Source organism: Centroberyx gerrardi, chromosome 3, assembly GCF_048128805.1.
Source record: "Centroberyx gerrardi isolate f3 chromosome 3, fCenGer3.hap1.cur.20231027, whole genome shotgun sequence".
NCBI classification, from domain to species: domain Eukaryota; kingdom Metazoa; phylum Chordata; class Actinopteri; order Beryciformes; family Berycidae; genus Centroberyx; species Centroberyx gerrardi.
In genome coordinates, this window is record NC_135999.1 from 12,542,200 (window position 1) to 12,563,983 (window position 21,784).

The 21,784-nt window shown below is 41.0% G+C and overlaps 3 protein-coding genes across 5 annotated transcripts; all 3 read right to left on the reverse strand.

Moving 5' to 3' along the window:
• Positions 1-150: 150 nt before the first annotated feature.
• LOC139921653 (caspase-6-like) lies at positions 151-4,554 on the reverse strand. 3 transcript variants are annotated; one of them, XM_071911963.2, is made up of 8 exons: positions 4,491-4,554; positions 4,140-4,181; positions 3,328-3,370; positions 2,995-3,144; positions 2,698-2,774; positions 2,254-2,429; positions 2,001-2,151; positions 151-1,857 (listed from the first exon to the last, which is right to left on the reverse strand). In XM_071911963.2, the coding sequence occupies exons 1-8, from the start codon at positions 4,519-4,521 to the stop codon at positions 1,622-1,624; spliced, it is 906 nt and encodes a 301-aa protein (XP_071768064.1). In that variant the 5' UTR covers positions 4,522-4,554; the 3' UTR covers positions 151-1,621. The 3 variants fall into 3 exon arrangements, with proteins under 3 accessions (XP_071768064.1, XP_071768059.1, XP_071768052.1); XM_071911958.2 differs by having other exon boundaries at positions 2,995-3,147; XM_071911951.2 differs by having other exon boundaries at positions 2,001-2,429; positions 2,995-3,147.
• A 1,160-nt stretch (positions 4,555-5,714) lies between these two features.
• pla2g12a (phospholipase A2, group XIIA) lies at positions 5,715-9,487 on the reverse strand. The gene is made up of 4 exons (XM_071912306.2): positions 9,105-9,487; positions 8,675-8,751; positions 8,378-8,543; positions 5,715-6,220 (listed from the first exon to the last, which is right to left on the reverse strand). The coding sequence occupies exons 1-4, from the start codon at positions 9,367-9,369 to the stop codon at positions 6,102-6,104; spliced, it is 627 nt and encodes a 208-aa protein (XP_071768407.1). The 5' UTR covers positions 9,370-9,487; the 3' UTR covers positions 5,715-6,101.
• Positions 9,488-9,987: 500 nt separating this feature from the next.
• dnajb14 (DnaJ heat shock protein family (Hsp40) member B14) lies at positions 9,988-21,550 on the reverse strand. The gene is made up of 8 exons (XM_071911907.2): positions 21,320-21,550; positions 16,754-16,925; positions 14,296-14,441; positions 13,236-13,424; positions 12,239-12,324; positions 11,934-12,043; positions 11,363-11,535; positions 9,988-10,919 (listed from the first exon to the last, which is right to left on the reverse strand). Exons 1-8 carry the CDS (start codon positions 21,450-21,452, stop codon positions 10,795-10,797), a joined length of 1,134 nt encoding a protein of 377 aa, XP_071768008.1. The 5' UTR covers positions 21,453-21,550; the 3' UTR covers positions 9,988-10,794.
• Between the last annotated feature and the right edge of the window lie 234 nt (positions 21,551-21,784).

The window sequence follows — 21,784 nt, forward strand, 5'->3', positions numbered from 1 at the left end:
GAACATTGGTTGAATCTTCTTTCTGTCTGGCATCTAATTTTGGAAGTCCAAGCAGCTGCCGTTCTGGGTGTTATTATGAATAATTGCACACTGTTTCTCTATTATTAAATATAAACAAAGAAACATGAATAATGGTGAACTAAGAGGAAACCTGCTTAACAGTTTATTGCACATCAGTCCAGAATATTTCAGTGATCGTTAATCATTTCAATCATTCAAGCCCAAGCATTTCTCATCATCGATCAATTTTCACAGTTCTTTTGAAGACACAAAATACAAAATGCCAAATGGAGAGTTGTAAAAGGTTACTAGTGCAAACCCAACCTCTCAAAACAATCTGATGCCTCTAACAGTGCACACAGATTAACATTTTTTTTTAATCAGTGTTTCATTTTTGTCAGCATAGCTGACATATTGGTCCCCATTTTGTGTTACTGCACCTCAGCAATAGAAACTTGATTTGCAGTTGGTAGTTTACAACTAGAAAATGTATAGTACCTTATGTTGCCAATTCTGTGGTATTGTTACCAAGTTATGGAAATCTCAAAGGAGTCATGATTATACTCACTGCTGGTAGATGGACAATATGAATCCTGCGTTTTTGAATAGGATGGAAATTTGTATGCAAATTCAAAGCGCAGTTGGATTAAAAACATCACATAAACATATCTCTGTGCTACAAAGAGGAGGAAGCTTTTAGAAAGTTACTCAATAGAGAGTAAAACGGTAACTAAATGTCACAGATTTTATTTAAGGCACAACAGTATGACCACAAGGATACAGTATACAGTGTATGCTGGTAACTTTGCTTTTCCTGAGTCATGGATCATGTGACACAGCTAGCAGTGTTTAGGCCTACATGTTTGAAAGAGACACCCCTCCTCCCTGAGGTAATTTCCATACTGGAGTTGTTTGTTCCTGCTGTGGGTGCAAATACGCATTATTAAATTTTGTACTGTAAACCGCTACATCACAAAGAACAAAACACAAACATGAATTCCCTTTTTGATGGAGCGAGCTTGAAGACAGACAGCATGCTTGTGTGGTGTCTTGACAGTCTGTTGTGAGAGATCTTATTTGTTCATTGGTGCAGATTAGCTTACAAAGAGGTGATATTCTCCCATGAGACTATTAGGCACTGGTGTAATGTAAGAGACTTGCATTACAAACTAAAAAATCATTTGAAATATTATTACCTGGTCATCGTGCTTTTATGTCACCGGCCTTGCAGGGTAAGGCAACATTTCTGTGGTGCCATATTAGTTAAACAGGTTTTACAAGGAAGCAAAATGTTTGGAGACAAAGGCTTTGAAAAATAGCTACCAAAGAATGTGGCCAATGATTATCCTGCAGTTTAAAAACAATTATCATATAATGAAAGTGCAAAATGTGTACTGCTGTATTTGTCTGCACTGGTATAATTGCAAATGGTTTGGCAGCCAATTAGATAGCTGAATATCTAATGCTTATGTGACTAATATGCTGTTGATGAGCAACATGCGGTTGAGGAATGGAGAAAACCAGTAAGGACAGTTTTCAAATCTTAACATTATGATATGTAGTCACGGGGCCCCTTTACCTGACACAAATATAAAAATTCAATGAACGAGGACTGAAACTATTACTTTTTTGTTCGGAAGTAGAGTTTCTTGGTGAGCATCGAGGCAAAGCAAGGTACCTGCTTCTTCCCAATGGCACTCCGGTCATTGCAGTTCCCAACACTCCTCATTGACACCTTCCTGTTGACCAGCGTAAGTAACTCTGTGAATTCCAGGGAATTCCCAAACGTCCGCCACACCTCACACAGATCCTGGATATACCAGGACCCGTTGATGGTCTCCCGGTGGGAGTAGTAACCTTAAACACACAGACGACAGGGATGGACAATTAATCTAGATGTTGACGGAATGAACATCCTCAAAATATCACTGGGTAAATGTAAGATTACCTACAATGCACCAGAACAGATACAGACACTTATACAAAGAGCCGTCACCCACCTTCAGCCACCGAGTAGCACATGATGAAGTCAGCCCCAGCAGGCAGGGTGTAGATGACCCCGGCGTCCACCACCACCTCGTTTGTCTTCACCTCACTGTCCACGACGTCCATGGGAGTCACCGGCTCATCGTGCTTGTCTCCACGGCATGCCTGGTCATCAAAACAACCACATTCGGTATGATTAAATAACATGTATTTAAGCCGTTTTATCATAGTCTGAGTAACCTGACTGGGGTTTTTTTGTTTGTGTACCTGTAGTATGAAGATCTTGGGCTTTCCTACGAGGCTCTTGCACTTGTCTCCTTTGAACAAGGCGGTGATATCCTGGATGCTGATCTTGCCATCATAGGTGTAAACGTGATCGTTCTCACCGTGGCTCAGGAAGACGCACACAAAGCAGTCTGCATCCGCATGGTTGGCCTCTGCAGCTGGTGGGATATCAAGTATTTCCTTTTAAGTTACTCACTGCTGAACAAGCCAAAGTGGATTGTACTACAGCAGGGCATATACTGAATCTGTCATAGTTCATTTTGTATTGACGGACAAGAAGTTTGAGTAAGCACTCAGATTTTCAGATACATATTCAAGTTTGCAAAGCTGTGTGAAAAAGGATTTAAAATGAATTTACTGAGATTAAATTACTGCGTTCATTGTTTGTGTCATTTGAGTGTTACAGGTGAGATTGCATCTGTTTACCTTCACTGATCTTATTTAAGACTTCCTCCTGTCTCAGGTTATCGTAGGCCTGCACCTCGAAGTTCAACTCCTTAAATCTAAGACAGAGATAAAAATAAGTGACACACATACAGACATACTGTATGACAGAATAGACAAGTATAGGCAAAACCTACAAAACATTGTAACAGGAGATACTCACAGTGACTGAACAGGTCTAGACAAGTTCTTAAGCACACAGCCATGACACATATAGCGTCGTTTTGCTTTTTTCTACAATAGCTGGGTAATAAACGGTGACTAAGTTGGAAGTCTTACCTTCTCTCCAGGTTGAAGCGATCGGCATTGGTGCCGTGCCTGTCGTTCATCCCCAGGCGCCAGAAGAAGCGCTCCTGGTTAAAGATGATTGCCAGGCCTCGCCGTTTGTTGTCCATCTTGTACTCCTCTGCAGGATCCAAGGATAAAGAGCTACTTCAGAAAGAAACCAAAACGAACACAAGACCACAAACAAGATTAGGGAAGAGTAGGGAAGCAGAAGGAAATGAAAATGTCCAGTTGCAATTACCACACAACCAAGAAGAAACAGCTTCATTTAAATGTGATGAGTTTTGAATTGTACATAATAACAGATGATTAGCAATAAATGTTTACCTTCTGAAGATGGCATCGGTTTCTGTTAGGTTCTCACCACGTTCTACAGAATACAACACATAAATTAATAACAACCCACTTGACAATGTGTAATACAGTTATTAAACGGTATTGGATGAAAGAATCTTAAATGGCTTTTCATCCATTTGTCTTTTTTTTTTAATATCGCAACACTCAGCACATCCAATTGAAATAGCCAGAAATACATAGGGGATTGAGCTTTTTAGGCCATTGTTAAGCCATGCAACTACAGGTGTGTGAATTGCTCCCACACTGGTGTGGGGTCAAGCAGCCATTGTTCCACAAGCACAGAGTCCTCATGGCCTTCAATAGCTGGGTGACAGGTGGAGAAAGATGCCAAAGGCTGCTAAAAGAACCGAGGGCAAAAGTGACAACTCAACGCCACGCCCGACAGATAGCTGGATAAGCCTTTCTTGTGCAAAAGCAGCAGGTTTGAGGTGTAGGGTTTCAGCAGCAACAGAAACGATGAGGGAAACTGAACCAGGCTAGGAAAGTGTGGCAAGGTTATTATGTTTGTTACTTCAAGGTGCGGCCCTTTTTCAGAGGGCCTGTGGTACATAGGAGGATGTTTACTTATTCAAGGGGGGAATTTATGACTCCTTAGTTTATTATTAACATATTTACCATGTCTGAGCTACTGTACTTTGAATTCACAATCGTTTTATTACTGCTGTGTCTCAATGTTTCACTTTTGCTTCAGTGTAAGAAAAAAACCTCCATTCTACCTTTTGAAATCATCAAACGTGTTTATAATAGTATGTACACCTTTATCTGTAATGTGAAGCACTCACCTGCCCTGTCTGTTGTTGTTTTGCTGTCTTTAGCAACACTTCCTGGCAATGCAGAAGAAAGAGCAAATTAGGCCTATGGAAACAACATCTCTCACATGTTGTGCTAGCCTCAATGAAGAAGACACTCTGTGCTTTCAGCTGACTGAAACCTCTGAAAATCTAAGTAAAGACAGCATGGTAATAAGACAATAGTAAACAGCTTAAATGAGGCTGAGGCTACATCGAAAATCAAAACCAATTGCATTCAATTCGTGACTGGCTGTCCGACAGACAGGTAAACTGACATGAGCAATAGTCCACGATTTATATGACAACTTCTCATAGAAACCAGAGGAAATGTAAAATTGTTACCTCCATAGCCTTCCTTTCCCGCATTAGACATGTTTGTAAGGTGGACTAGCCTTCCTCCGACCGAACTGACAACTAATGAATTTGCTTTGTCAAGCCGACACCGACGAGCCAGGAGTCGCCCCTCCCCCGCAATCTAATTGGTTGCACTTGACAAAGGGAGAACACAATTGGTAGTTACGTCAGTCTGTCAACGGTCGATACCCAGCACTTCCGTATTTGCCACATTGCAACAGTATACAACAAAAAGTGGGGTGTGTGTTACAGTAGGGGGTTCCTAAACTTTTTCACATGTTAAGTCTCACTAAATAGATACACATTAGGTTACTTTGGTAAGAGTTTATCCCAGGAACTTCTCCTGAAGAGATTTTAGCTGTTACACCTGATTTGGTACAGACTGACAACTGTAGATGGAGACACCTGTGGGGAGAGCTAAACCTCTGGTCCAAACACTTACTCTAACAATCTTCTCTCACAGAATTAACTTGAAATAAAATTATAGTAAAATTATATTCTTCCTCATTTGGCTGGGGGACCCGCTGGAACCCACTGAAGGACCCCTGGTGGTCCCCAGACCCCATTTTGGGAGCATATTTCTTTATTTCTCTCCATTTAATACAAGTTTGCCCAATGTTGTCATAGACTTGTCAGTCAAATATACACCAGTGTTGCCTACAGTAGATATTTCACAGTAGCCTAGATATTGAAGGAGACAAAATATCTCTTTTCATTGTTATGTGGATGAGACACAGCTGTATTTGCCTGTAAAACCCAATGACATCAATAGCCTTGATATTCTTAAAAAATGTGTGTCAGACATCACATGCTGAATGTCTCAAAACATTCTCCAATTTAATGAGGACAAATCTGAGGTTCTTATTTTTGTCCCCAGAGATGCGCTTCTCTTAAAATTCAGCAGAACCTTGGCGTTCTGTTGAATTTTAGCCAGTTCCAGCAGGTTTGATATTGGCTGCCGGGCCAAAACCAACTGCCAGAAATCTGGGAGTCATGATTCTGCTCTGTAGCAAGTCCAACCAGTTGTTCAATCTTGTTTTCATCAGTTAAGAAATATCTACAAAATGACATCATTTTTTATCCTTGTTAAAGCATTTTGTTTTGAACGGTGCTCTATAAATACAGTTTATTATATATATATATATATATATATATATATATATATATATATATATTATTTTAATAAACAAAAAGTAAGGAATGCATAAGAAATGGTTGAAACAAATATTTATTAATTCATTTTCCAGGGTCACGGGGGCTGGAATCTATCCCAGCATGCATTGGGCAAAACCAAGGGAAAAAGCCTGGACAGGTTGCCAGTCCATCACAGGGCTGACACAGATAAGGAACAAATATCAGCAAAACATAAATAATTACTGCATAGGAGAGCTATTAACTGTCCACTCTAAAAACTAAGGTAATCCCACATTCACTTAACAGACGTGTCTCTGTGCTTTACAAACCTCATTAAAGGGAGGCAAGCAACAACACACCAGTGTAGGCCACCGAAGCTCTGTCCCTGAGAAAACCTGATCTAAGAAAGTCTGTGGTTAGTGCCATTTTGTCAGTTTGATGTGCAGTGTCTTCCATGTAGTCCATTCACAGCTCCCTCTTGTCTTCATACTGACACATACAGGACTCCCGCTGGCTGTCCAGGTAGGGCTTACACCCCAAGTGCATCACAGCGTCGAACAGCAGAGTCACCGCTGACTCACAAGCTGCAGAGACAGAGGGAGAACATGAGCAAACACACAGCCAGAGACGGGCAAAAATACAGTAATGTGTGTCTAGATACAAAATACAAATACATGACCATTAAATGTATCCAAATAAATTACAAGTTACTGGTGTGTTACTGGTTGTTTCATTGTAGTTGTTTTTAAGTATATTGTTAAACTACTTTTCCTTGGATTTTATAGTTCGCAAGTCACTGTTTACTCTCTTTCGGTTTCTTTTTAGTTGCTTTTGAGTACAACTAATTTTGACTCATGTAGTCACCCAGCTGGCACATGCATCAAGCAAGTCATGTGACACATGTCCATAGGAACAGTCAAAACAGGACTGCATCTCAAAACTTATGGAAATCAAAATATTGGAATCTCCATTTCATTTAGTCTTACATATTCTAAAAAAGTAATTTAAGTATTTTAAATACATATATAATATACAGTATACAGATTTGCAGTTTTTAAATACACTTCTATATTGCCATCTGTTGGACAAATAATGTTACAGCATGTTGTTAGGCCAAAAGACATGAGGTAACTCACTTAGCTGCACAAGTATACAATGCAAAAGAACTTCAAAACAAAATTAAAGTCAACCTTAATCTCTGCCTTGAGAAACAACATTTCAGTTTGATTAAAGGGAGGATGGGATTATACAATCGAAATCTCAGTCTGAATGATCAGAATCTCATTTATCAGTTTGGAAATTACTGTTTTTGGTGTGCGGATACTGACTGATAATAGACATCACAAACGAGAGCTATTTTCCATTGAATACTGTGGTCTATTTCTTTATGCTAGTTCCCTATAGCTTTCACGGTTCTCTATATCTCTAATTTGCTTTTCCCATTGTTGGTCACCTGTTACAACTCATTACCACTGTGACTGTTGTAATAAAATTAACACAGCAGCCAGAACAGGATGCTGCAGGTTTGTACGCTATGATTTTTGTCAAATTACACCCTTCCTCACCAGGGACTCAGCCCAACTCCATGTTCAAGCTTTAGTCATCTCTAGTCTAGACTAATCCAACTCCTTTCTAGCCCGCCAGCTGAAACACACACTTCAACCCCTTCAACTCCTCCAGAACGCTGCAGTCCTCCCTGTCCTCAGCCCCCAAAGTGTCCCATGTCACTCGCCTCCTATACTCCCTCCAGTGGCAGTTGAATTCAAACTCCTTTCCTTTCCTTTGCCGGCCTAACCATTACTTCATCCTGTCTCGACTCTTCTCCCTCCTGGCTCTGAGAGAGTGGAACGGACCAACCCACCACTCCCCATCTTCTGCCATCTTTTCAAAAGTACCGTCACCTTCTCCCCACCAAATCATATCCCCTTGCTTCTACTCACTCTTAATTGCTCTAAAAAAAATCCCATCCATCTCTCTCCTTAGCTCGCATCTCTTTTGTAAGCACATATTCTATGGTCATCCAAACATAAGGCCCTGACCCTTGCACTCCTTACTATTATTTGCTTGTTATTTTGGTGATCTAGGAATGTATATTCATTCTACTGCTGCCTTCATTGTAAGTCGCTCTGGATAAGAGACTCAGTTTAATTGCTAAATGCGTAATGCAAACACAAGATATTCTATTTTCCTCACTACCAAGATAAGCACAAGCTACCAGAGCAAGCAAAAACCAATAAAAAACAAAGCATGCACTCAGCAACATTTTGTGCAGCTCCCCTGGTAATTAGCATAGCTGTATATGCATTCCTTGTAGTTATAGAAATATTCCCTCAGTTATACTGCTGAACTCAGCAGCAAGTAAAAGCAAGACTAAATATCCCAGGTTTATTAGTATTTATTACAACTGTACCAGTGGCAAAGAGTTGTAGCAAATGACCAAGAGAAGGGGTGGGGACACGAGTCACATTACTTGGACGAGTCACAGTTTTAATTGCTTGAGACAAGACTTGATACACGAAGATAATACCTGAAACTTGACTTGGGTTCTGGTGACTTGATTTGTACTTTGATGACTTGAAAAGGTTTCTAAAGCTATGACAAAAGATCTTGTAGCCTTCTATATTCACTGCAAAGCAATGCTCTCTTCCGTAACAGTCTACTATCAGCATCAGCAGACTGTCACCTGGGGCTGGCAGAGGATGAAACCCCATCTCATCCCACACTGTGCCTCAGCCTCTTACCTTGGACACTATGTGCCAATCCCAGAGTCCTTTGCACGTTCCTGCAGATGGTCTCGAGGCAGTCTTGGAACTGGTCGTCGCAGTCGTGCTTCTCGCGACCGCAGGTGTCATAGCAACGGTCATGTTGGTTACAGCACTTGGTCATGGACGGGATACCTATGTCAAACTGAAGACAAATAATATTGTACAGGAGTTGTGCGTTTTTGGTTTGCTGTGTACGTCGTGAATCAAATGGTGGCCTTCTTTGGTTGGCAGAGACAAAACTCTTAACTTCGTAAACGTTCACGGACTAGCTACCTGAAATCCAAACAGCGGAGACCCACATCCATTGGGTGGGGGAGGCTTGTAACCAGGGCGAGGCGCTGGCTTATAACCTACGAGAAAGGAGCAAAGGTAAAGATGTTCTGTGAATCCTCCTACCCTCAGTTATCTTGCTTTCTGAGATAACCAACAGTAGAAGGAAACCAGTGTATCTGATTAATGGTTTACTCTGCCACTCCACTGGAGATACGAGTGTGTCTAATGGCTCAAAACCTTTATAAACACCACATTGAGTAAGTCCACAAAGTCAGTCTCCCAGTATACTTAGCCAGGCTAAAGGTCTGGGCTTCTAGCTTTGGAAGAGTTTTCTTGTTCACAAAAACTATACTCAAACTCATCGATACTCCCCTTTAAGTGTCACCATTTGTCTGTGCATTTGTCTAACCCTGTAAGAAAGCGAGCTTACCATCACTGCATTTATAATGACACAGCCCATCATCGCCGCCAATCAAGTCCAATGCAGCATTTAGGTATGTGTCAATCTTGTGTATTCCGTTACGAATGGTTTTCAAAGTCATTCGCCAGTCTGGAGTTTCTGGCTCTTTTCTGCAGCAAGACACATGTGGGATACATCCACAGAAGTACAAACCAAAGAGAAAAACAGAGATGTAGCTGTGGTAGTGCATAGTCCAGTTGACGCAAGAGCCAGAAATCAGCGTTTCCTGGCACATAGGTCAAGTTGAATAGCTTAGCTTGACTTATTCCTCAAAGAGTCGGCTTGATACCATTTCAAACTTCAGTTTCCTTTTCTTCTATAATCAATTCACTTCCAGAGAGACCGACCTGCCGCAGCTGTAAATTTCTTTTCCGGGTTTAGTGTAGTCACGTGACCAGTGATTGACCAATGAAGATGATGTCAATAAGAAGTAGACGTGGTCCTGCCTCTTGCGTATGTTTTGTGACATTATGCTTATCAGTTTTAACGCCTTTATAAAAACACATATACAAGGCATTTAAACAGTGAAATGGTTATAACTTTGATCCTCTGGAAGGTTTAAGTAGCATAAGACTCACCTAATTATTTAACACATTGTCCCACAGCTCATCTGGATAACCTAACACAGATTTCCTCATCAGTTGATAGCACTCATACTATCCCAATTCCATTTTTTTCATAGAAATGTATTGGCCCAGTTGAGCTTTATTTAATACAATGCTGCAACTACTTGACTAGACATAGGAGGCAAACCTGAATCAAGCAGGCAGTAGCCACAATAAAAACAGTTCTGGTAGATCTAGGGACGTGAATTAATATCTGATTCAGTGAGACACATTCATTCAGTCTATGGTAATAACTTTTACTTTATTCAAATGATTAGTCGAGCATTAAAGAAAAAACTTTGTTTTTCCTAGTTACTTAAATAACGCCATAAACTTCAAACATTCAAAAATGAAAATGTACAACAATTCATGAATAATAACAGTTTCGATGTCCTTCCATGATAAGTCCCAATAACTTCACATTTCGGAGTGGACAACATAAAGTGTTCTCTAGTAGCAAAACCACAGGTAACTGTTCATGGTCCATGGAACTCCATCCACACTTGGAGGTGAGCAGGTAGCTAGGAAGCATTCGGCGGGGTTTTTCTGTGTTCTCTCTAAGAACTGCTATGGATCTGGGTGGAGGACAGCATCTCCAGATGAACCTACAAAGTCTCCATCATATTTTTATGTCAAGCAGGTGATGCTGATGCTGTTAGTTAATCTAAAGATTGTGACTTGCTTGTGCAGAATGCCTCTTGGTGTCTCCCTACTTGAAGCGATCAGAGCATATCGCTTTACAATCAAGTGTCCTTTTCCTTCTCGTTTCCAGGAAAGCACAAGAAAAGCAGAGTAAAAAAGAAGAGGGGTGGGGCTTTCTACAGTATAGGTAGATTGGTTCATTGAGATGCAACAAGGCGATTCCTGGGGCGAGGCTGGAGTGAGGAGGGAGAGGGAAGCAGGGGAATGTGGGGAGAGGGATAACTTAAAACTTCCACAGTAAGGCTAAAGTATTTTAGTCATTTTTTGCTCCTAGCTCGAAGATTTTTCCTTAAAAAAACATGTACATACATATATCTATTCATATATATTTATATGATCTAAAAGCGTCCAGCTCATCCGCCTCTGAATAGGTCATTTAGTCTGTCCAGCTCCCTGCAGTTATCCATGGTCATGAGTTCTGCCTTCTTACGCATACGGTCGTCCCTGTACACCTTGGCAGCATACAGCAGGTCTGTTTCTGGGTGAGATGGGCAGAGAGGCAAGTGTGAGCAATAAAACAACAAAGGTCCAATCAAACACAGTGTTTTAGACAGGATAGTGGGTAGCACATATCACTAAAGAGGATTCATTTACCGAAGTCACAAATCAAGGAACACACATCTTAGCAAGCTAAACGAATTCACATTTTAAAGTATGAAATAGCTGCAAAAATGTGACGTGTCTGCAAGAAGCTTTTTCAGTATAACCAATTTGAAAACGGCTTGATGATAAAATAACCATTAAAAAAAATAAAACCACCATGTAACACTAGACATGCACTGGAGTTTGCATTTCAGTACAGACTGAATTTAGCATGCTGAAGAAGTCAGTTCTGTATAAATTAATAGTTGAGTGAATGTAGATGCTACTGAATTCAGCGAGCTAATTCTGTGAGGATGGTTTTTGAACACGGCTACTCACTTGTCTGTCTCTCTTTCCAGCAGTTATTTCTGACATTAGACACGTAGTCTTCCTCCACATTCTTCTCAATCTTCTGCAGCGCTGAGCCCTTATACTCCAATTTGAAATCTCTGGTGACATAGTAGTCGACGTGCAGGTTTTCTGTCTGGCGTTTCACGGTCTGACCCGTGGACCTGGGAGGGATGGAGGAGATACAAGACATGTGAAGATACTGATGCCTGTATTTTCCTGTTTTTTTTTTTAAAAAAGGACCATGGAAAGTCCAACCTCCTTCAATAGGTTTAATTTTTCCAGATAGTACAATGAATATAGATGTGGAAAAGAGGATAGATAGCTAGATGGCATAAGAACACCATAAGCACACGTAGTGCCTGGCACGTGGATTATTGAGCCAGCAGGATGCCCCGTTTCTGCCAACAATTGATAAAAATGTAAACAAGGTAGGAAGTGGAGTAAATTTCCCGAATTTTGTGATTTTCCAACCACTATAGCAAGTTAGTTTCCTGCCCTGGGGACAAACGGTGATTGTGTGTGTGTATGTGTGTGTATGTGTACATATAAATACACGCACGGTCTAGAGTAGAGGCTGTAGGGGGGAGTGGACACCATCAGCTGGCTCAGGATAGACACTAGAATCAGGACCACGATGGGCATCAGCTGGATAAACATTGAGAAACCACCCTAGAAACAAACAAAGCACATTGAGTACGTCAGTTTAAACAACATGCACCTAATATACTGTATACTCAAGACATGTAGCTGCTGTATTTTTACATCTACTCAGATTGTATTTTGATTATAATGACTCAAATAAAAACCCTAAACACATTTTTTCTTTATAAGAGATACTTATAAAATCCAAACCCATCTACGTACATCTCCCCTCTCTTCTGCCCTCTCTTGTCTTTGATCCGTCTGCTGGCTATAGCGCGCCCTGCCGTTGGTGAAGGCGTGTGCACTCGCTGTGGATAGGAATACAATGTTAGTGATGAGGTCAGACACAAAGTTATAGGATGTGTGCACTTATGCCAAAATTATAGCAAGCAATATACAACCCCATTGAGGAGCATACAGATCAAGATTTTCAATGTAAAGGAGTTTTACCGGTTGTCTCTGTGTACATGGCGTTTAATATTCTGCACTTTCCAGCCATTAACCATGAACTCCATTGACTTTAAATGTTCATTACATTGCTCATTCGTGCGTATGAGACAGCCACTGATCACTGCCGTGATGTGATTGGCAAATCAAATAATTTCACAGCTAATTTCAAGTCCACCTTGCTCTACAGTATGTTGAAAATAGGCAGGCCTGGTGTGAAATTTAGGGGAAAGGGAAAACAAAAGATCTGTCAGTCATCCTAACAAAAGATCTGTCAGTCATCCTTTCATCCTACTTTCATTAACCTTTATCATTGCCTAGACACGTGGCAAAGTACCAGAACACAACTAAGAGGTACCAGGTCCTTTTTGTCATAAATTAAACCCTGAGGAGAGTCACTTTGAAGTGTCTTTGATGACTGAGTTCATATTTAAGCTCATGAATGCTGAGACCTTTAGCTTTCCAGTTGTACTAAATGACTGTTTATTCCATTAAATCTTGTACCTCCCGTAAAACAAAACAAGTATATTTCATTCTGAATTTAATGTTAATGACCGAGGTTATGATTTCATATCCCAGAAAAGTCAATGTGCTGAAGTCATTAATAAATAATAAATACTGTTCCAAAATTAAAAGACAAGATAAATGACTAATAAATTGATAGTATTTGAGACATCACATGAATGATTAAAATGCTCAGAGCCGCAACAAAAATCTGATTCAACTGAAAAACAATGAGTGATGTAACCAGATAAATAAAGTGCTTGCTTACACGAGGGGAAGCCGCCTCCAAAGAACATGTTGAAGAGGTCCTCAGGAGTGATGTCAGCCTCAAAGCCCCTATGGAAGTCAAACCCTCCTCCATGTGCGTGGCCCGGGCTACTAGGCTCCTCCCCTCCCGTCAGGTCATACTGCCTTCTTTTGTCTGGGTTGCTCAGCACTGCATACGCGTTGCCAATCTCTGGAGGAAGACAGAGATGAGGTGTCCAAGATAGGCAGAAAAAGGGTAATGGAGGTAAATCATTCCAAACTCAAATGTTAAAATGCCACGCCCAGATAGTCTGGTGCTCAGGTTCCTTGACTCTGGAGCCACAGGTGTTCTTCTGCTGACCAAGTTTTGAAACCCGCTAGATCTTTCTAGTGTGACCCCAGCATTACTGCCTCCATCTCTGGTTTCCAGTTATCTGAATAAATTAAAAATATATACTAAAGTGTGTGATATTGTGCAGCTGTGTCTTAATAACATAATCAGTGGTAATTCCTGTGAAATGGTAAAAACTAATTCAAACAACCATTAAACAGGGTTCCCACACCTTTTCACTGATGAAATTCCAAAACCTTTCCATGACTTCTCCATGACCCCTTTTCAAATTTCCATGACTAAATTTGAATGACACTGAATTTAAAAGAAAATCTGTCAACCATCAACTACACTAACTTTAAGCATTAGTTTGTTTTTCACTTTAAAATCAAGGATTATAACATTATTTTTACTATGTCAATAAAAACCAGTCAGCAACCAACACTATTTTCCTCCAACAGTGAGGTCTAGAGTGTTTTGGATCCAGTCTTTTGTGACAGTATTCAAGAAAAAAAAATTTACTTCACAAATACAAGACTTTTCCAGGAGTGTGGGAGCCCTGATTAACGTTCACAATAGCAGGCACATCAACAATGTAGGCTTCTTTTTATGGCATCAACATCTGTGAGTCAGGGGTTAGATCTACATGTCAAGTCACACAAAGTCAATGAGTCGACATATTTTACATCAATATCACATTTAGCATTGCTTCGCAACAGGTCAATTACATATTGTAAATGAGCATATTTACTTTTAAAGGCCTCTGTTGCTCCAGGCGCATGGTTTTTGTCCGGATGGAACTTGAGCGCTAGTTTCCTGTAGGCTTTCTTCAGTTCATCCTCATTGGCTTCTTTACTGATACCCAGCACTTCATAGTAGTCCTTACACCGCTTTATTCTGAAAAAAATATTGTGATAAATATTGTGCTCATGTGTAATAGGTCTATTTTGTAACTATCCACAAGTTAGCAGTTCTCTTTCATGGGCTCTCCCACTCTGGCCAGGGAGCAGCAGAAAGGCAGGTCACAAACTCTCTATATCAAAACTGCGGCCTTCTTCCTGGAATTTGCCCATTGTGCTGCATGCCCTTTGGCTGCCACCTTTTGAACCCCCAGAACAGGTGGATTTAAATACGGTCATTGAAAATGACAATGTTGGCAGTTCTGGCCTTTGCAAAACAGCTTTGAGTGAAATTTAAGCTGTCTGCATGGTTCATGCAAAATTGACTAAATGAAACAATTTTCCAGCCTAATACCCAGCCTTTCATCCCGCAGTGGCTAGCTCCTGGTCACCACTTATGCTGATGGCTTTCCATCCCTTGTTGTTTACCCGCCCGAAGCAACAGCTGTTACACTTTTTTGTGCGCGCCAATTTTCCCTTCACAAGACATAAGACAAAAACAATAGTGGTGTACAGAAAAAAAAACAGCAGCAAAAGACACACACAGAGAGAAAAAACAAACAGTTGTTACACATGATGTTAGATGCAAGTTTATATATTCACATGGATGAAACTAAGTATTAGGAAAAGTAATTAGCCATGTCGGGGGCATAACCTCATACAGGTAAGCCTGTGATATAACTAGTCAAAAACTTGCATTGCAAGTTTTGCACACTTGTCTCCTGTCTGGCAGTACAGGAGTCAGTATATTCTAATATAAAATGAGTAGCATGAAAGATAAACAAAAGGTAACTAGGAAAGTTGCATTGAATTGATGCAGATTAAATGTTTATGTGTGGCTGTATTGAATTAAATGTTACTATGTGTGGGACTAGGTGTGTTTCTATAGCCCCAATTCCAAGTGTTTCACGAGACCACCACTGCTTGTGCAACGTCAGGGAGAAGTGGGCTTAATTTGAATGACTTGTAATGTTATGTAAGCCTGTCAGGGAATTATGGCGGGCATAAGAGTTTCTGATGAGGTCACATGGGATGCTTTTTCAGTGTGAGACTTGTTACTAAGAGAACACAGTATACAAGTAATCTTGATCTTTATTAAGACATGTTGCTATATATTTTTAACCCACTGGAGCTTCCCCAAAGGATTTGGTATCTAAACCACCAGGGGGCAAACTAACTCCCTTAGTTCAACTGCAATACACTGTGTGGGTTGCATGAAGTGCAGCAGCAGTCTTTTCTTAAGGATGAACTCTATTCCCCACCTGCGGTTTTCTACCTTTTCTACGATAAAGAAACTTCTGATTGAGGGTATAGGCTAGGTAACAAGCACCATCTGACTGACTTTCTATCTTTAGGCATATGTTGTAGTCTAAAATTGGAGGTTGTATTATTTATCTCTCCTTTCCAATTCACACACCCCATGTCTGTCTCTCTCTCCCTCCCCTCATGAGCAAGAAGCCTAGCCTGAGAGGTTCCCATAGCGATAGCAGTGTGTGCAGAACACTGCAGAGACTGCAGTGTCCTCATTGAGCCACAGATGAAAGGCTTAAACATGAACGACAGAAACAGTTCTGCTATCACAGGAAATTCAGTTGTTTCAAGTGGCTACTAAAGTCTGACTGAGTTGCTTGTATGAGTTTGTCAGTGACTCTGATAGGGCGCCAGAGAGAGTCTGAAAACCTGAAATCCCCATATCCCAGGCCATGTTGGCCACCCGGACATAGGTCTTTGTTCCATAGTAATCCATCGGAAAAATTGAGGGGAGCAGTGAAGACAAGGCTATCAGTACAAAGGCAGAAATGGGATCTTTAGGTCAAAGACTGAAGCAGATTTAGGGATAACAAGTGAAGTTAGAATCATGGAATCAAAAAGTGAGTGACTGTTTTGACTGAAAAACAGTAGGCTCATTGTGTATTTATGGTTGTGACACCAGACAAAAACCTAGATGGTAATATCCTACATGATTTCAAGAAGGTTTAATGGCGAAACTCATCATGTAATTAATTTGCACAGGTACAACAGGAAAAGCTTTCATGTAATTTGGCAAAATATGTGTCCACCACCCACATGCAATTTCTTTGAAATGCACTGAGGTAGCATGAAACTCACCAGCTAAACTGGGGGTTGAAACTGGCCCTAATCTCCATTGTAGGAGAGCACCAGAATGACCAGCTGAAGTGGGACAGAGGACAGTACCAACTGCCAGACGGGGAAGGGGGAGGCCAATAGAGTGAAAGACCTTCTAAAGTACAAATATCAGACAGAAGTGAAGAAAAACAAGAGCATGGAAGGAGGGACTGCAATTCTCACCTCTGCACACCTTCAACCTGCTCTTTGTTGAAGCCCTTAGACTCCCCTCCTCCAGAGTCTTGACTTTCCCTTTCTGGCTGGGCACCGGTCCTTTCTGAGCCGTCTGTCGGTCTCCTGCAATACGCACCATTCCCTGCTGAGCTCCCATTCTTTGTCAACGCATCCAACAAGACTGGAAGAGGGAGGAAAAGAGAATCAATGTGGCATGATGAGGAATGTTCAAGACTAGGCTGATGTGTATAAGTTTTTAATGTGCTTTGTAATAAGACAAATGGGAGACGCAATGACAAATCATTACTTTTGTGTCTTGCAAGTGTCCAGGCTGTAATGGACCTCCAAAGTGAACGTAGGAATGGCTGCAGTGTGAGCCGTATAGATAAACAAGAGCTTATCCATAAACACTCCATTGTTAACATGAGTGCAATATGTAAGCCGACTAATAACCTGCCACTGGGTACTCAACTTAGCCTAATACTACCTTGAACTACACACAGAATATACATTGGTGTCTTGACCAGGGTGGGAAGATAACACCTGTCTCCTGCCAAATATAGGCACAAATTTACAGTGGCAAGTGCCCTTTGATGCTACCAGCCACTTTGGTGGGGGATCTTTTTATAGAGACCAATTTCTTTCAAGCCTTTATTTATGCAAAGAAGGCTGACTCAGCATACATGCTCTTTTCCAGCAAAGCCCTGCTTCATATTCATAAAGTTACATATATTAACACCTAGGAGCTGCCCAGAACAAACACAGTTTTAAGCAGCTCTACTGGAACAGTTGGGTGTTAAGGGCATTTTGTCCAGGGCTCAGCGATTCAACCCAGTCCCCTTCCTGTCACAAACCTGCATCTCTAACCACTAGACTACGATGTGAACTTTCCCATGCCTTTAAGATTAAAGCTGCACTAGGCAACTTTGAATATTGGTGGTTCCAGATAGCAGCGAGAGGTAACCGTTTGAAAAATTTGAACTTCAATACCAGAAATCATGTGATGCGGTGTCAGTAAACGACACACAGCATGCTCATGTTTACCAACCTGGCTGGTTGGTAAACATGGCAGGATACCAAAGGATACCAGAGGGACAAGAGAGGCAAAAGATTGAACATTGGTGACTCTTGGTGACTTTGGACTGCTCACTCACTGCTGTTTAAGAGCGAGTTTAATATTTTGCGTGTAAGTGTAAATTCCTCACTTCCTATGGGCAGAGAGGTGTCCATACCTGACAATCGAATTTCATTTGGACAAACAGGCCAAATCTTTTACAAGAAAATCTTACCTAGTGTAACTTCACGTGCATTGACCAATTTTGCATTACTGTATAGATTTTTTCCTCCCTTTGAACAATATTGATGGCAATTGTTTCCTTCTTGTAATCCACATTAGTTGCCCATTTCTGCAGGCTCTTGCGACTCAGTGTGGCCAATCAACAATGCACCGAGTACTGATGTAGACCACAGTAGCAAAGGTCTCCCGCTTTTTGAGATTATTTTTTGCTGTGTTATTGGCTAGTCAACAGAAACAGGAAAGATGGATAGAGAGGGGAAGATGACATTCAAAAAACAGTCCTAGGCTGGATTCTAACCCAGGATGTTGTGGTTACATGCCACCAGGACGCCCCAAAGGTCTCAATTTTTTCCCCATATTTTCTTGTTATTTACTCAGCTGTCAGTTGTATGTCTGCCACCATTTTCCAACTTAACTTTGCAATGGGTTGCATGTTTGAAAGTAGTGGTAGGCTTATACAATATCAAGAGGGGAAAATGTTAAGAGCAAGTAATGCTCTGCAAATGATCTACCTGATTCTTAGACATAACACCCAGCTGCTGCGGAAATTCAGTTATTTTCAAAAAGTGAGAGAGCTGTGTTTCTGTGTAGGCCAAGTCTACAGTAGTGGTTCATTTTAGGCTTCATCCAATGACACTGGAGCCAGGAATTCTTAAAAAGGATACCAGTAACAAATTCACCTGAATGACTGTGCAAGTAAAAATACACTGCTGTTTTTATTTTTTCCCCCAGTATAGAATCGAATCTGCCAATCCTGAAATTGGTACTTGTAACCCCTGTTGTTTTACAGAGGAACAGTTTTGTACTGCTTTCAGGTCTTCTATGGGCTACCCAATTATATAGCCAACCTCTAAGCAAGACCTGGGAGTAACATTTTGTTAAAAAAAAAATAATAATAAAATTAAAGTCACTGGACTGAGGATAAAAAAGATCTCTAAAAATGTGGGAGAGTGATTCAAAATGTACTTTGCAGTTCTAGGTTACATTTCCATTTTTGAGAACAGTGACAAGATGGATCTTGAGTTCGTTTTGATCCAAGTTTTGTAAGTTATGGTGGAATCTTATATGCGTGATTGTTTTGCATCTGCAAATCCCACAGTGGATTTAACTGGCCGTAAAAACACATTCTGGGTACCTGGATATAGTCGTGATCAAGTTCCCCACCTCTGGAATCACATGTGCCCTCACTGGCCTAGAAATGAACCCAGCAAGTGCTTTCTCCCCCTTGTCTACCTTACTCTGTCTCCTTAACTTCTTTGTCATTGTCTACTAAAGTACAAAACTACTAAAAAGTGAATGGACTGCCCACTGACCTGCTTTTGGTTATGTCTAGCACTGTTCCATGTCATGTAGACACAAAAGCATACAATGAAATATCACATAGTTTTACTATACCTGCAGAGCATTGACAGATAAGGACAATGACCTTTTCAATACAATAATAGAGATTATTTATCTAAACCTCAGGTTCTGGTCTACCAAAGCAGTATACTGTGTGATAGGATTTTTTTTCTACTGTTGGAATGTGCTTGTTGATACATGCAACTAAAAGCACAGTGCACAACATTAAGACAGTATGTCCTTTGCACACCTGAGTATTGCTGATGTCAAGTGCATACTGCAGGAGAAGACCGGGTAGTCTACAATATGTGGGAAAACAATATCTACTTACTTGCAATTAAACATTTAATAAGGAGATATACTGTACAATGTTACAGTCTTTTGACCTTCCACAGGTATGACACTCTAAACAATGGGAGACCATCTCATTTTCTCAAGCTGCTCACAGGTCATCAGACACACTGACAGTTAGTCCATTAGGTTATATACAATGAGGTATAAACAGGAATACACAAGAGGGTCAACAATGAACAAACTCACATCAACCATCAATCAATCAATTGTCAGTCTACCACCTAAGGGTGGTGGTTGTGAGGTTGTGGATTTACACCCTACAAGTGTTACCTCCTAAGGGTCTGAAAGGGGAACTTCTATTAAACGTTATATGCTTTTATTAATACTGATGTGTCTAACATATTTCTGTTACAGCAATTTGTCTTTTCCTCTCTTGTCACTAGCTAACCCCATGTTTACTTGTCAAGCTCCAACCATGCTTTGATAACCTACTGGAATCACTGTCAATATGTCTGATAGCATAAGTGATCTATTAGTGATCTATCCAAAGACCTGGCTGAACTTTTCAGTACATTCTGTTTCAAGTCATTTCCATTCCAGAGGAGGTAAGGAGTTACAAATTTACAACCGAGTAGCTACAACCGGTCATCTGTACAGTGCACACGTTTGTCTTTACCACTAATCCATTACTAGAAAAAATATTATTGCAAAGCCCTTTATGCACTACAATTCAAAACATTACAAACCATATGAAAGTAACAGTCCCAGTCAATCCTATCCTCACTACACCCGTCTACGCTCTTCTCTCAAACAGTAGTGGGCCCTGGATTAGCCTACACTAATGCTATACTTCAACCTGTAGGCTCTAGGTCAATCATTCAATTAAGGGATTGTCGGTGGGCTGTGGCCTGGCAAGCCTGTTTACCTCGCCGTACATCCCTTCCCATGCTCCACTTACCTCCTCTGCCCTAGCTGAAATCCCTACTCACCCGTTCCCCACAAATCCCCTTATGCAGCCAAACTACACAATAGGCGAAATGAACGCCTACGTTATATTTCCTCAAGAGTGAATGTATAACTTAGTTAAATACTCGTTAGGACCTGGGCCTTCGGCTAACATTAGGTTTGACGTTACAGAGAGTGAGATACTGACTGATGGCTTGATGGTGGCCTAGTGAGAGTGGGCTGGATATAAAACGATATAGTTAGTTGCATAGATAACGTTAGCTGGCTCCCCTTGATGACATGAGCGCTACAGAGCTTCCCAGATAGCTAGCAGTTAGCATTACAGGCTAACATTGATTCGCACAGGTCCTCTGCGCCAGAGCCCGTAGCTAACACTGGCTAGCTAACGTAGGCCTATTATTTGAACGTGATTGTGTTGTTATAAACGCTACTATTTACTTTATGTTATGGTTAATTATATACTAACGTACCAGCATGTGTTACTGTTACTTGTTACTGTTATGTATGCAAGGTATATACAGTTGACAGCTAGGTTGCGTTAAACCGCGACAACCGTTAACTATTTAACATTAGCTACTTGCTAGCAACTGGTAATTTACAGTACGGGGCTATTCTTCGCCAGTCTCAAGTTAGCCCTGACTGGTCGGACAGCCAAGTCAACTAAAAAATATCGTTACCTTTGGCTCTGTCAGTTGGATAGAGCTTCTCGGCTTTATTGAGAAACTTCACCGCCTTCTCTTTATCTCCAGCTTCGAGGGCTTTGGATGCTATATTTATACATTTTTCTGCTTCGTCTCTGTTCCCTTCCATCTTTCTTCCTCTTCCTCCCCCGGCTCAGTCAGCTGACCATTCGTAACACACCACGTGGTCAGGAGTGCTTTCAGAGATGCATTTTAGAGGAATAAAGATGTTTAGCCTCGCGACAGCAGGGGCTCTATGGATGGTATTGTCGGTCGGTCCGTCGGTCTGTTGGGCTGTTCACCACTTTATGGGTCACATGGCCCGCAGGTAGTTAGACTGCAGACTCTCAAGCGGGAGACGAGAGTTCGATTCCCGGCAGAGACGCTTCCACAAAATCCAACGTCGCGTTGTCTTAAGTAGTTATACTGTAGGCTACTATGCAACTGACACGACTGAGGAAG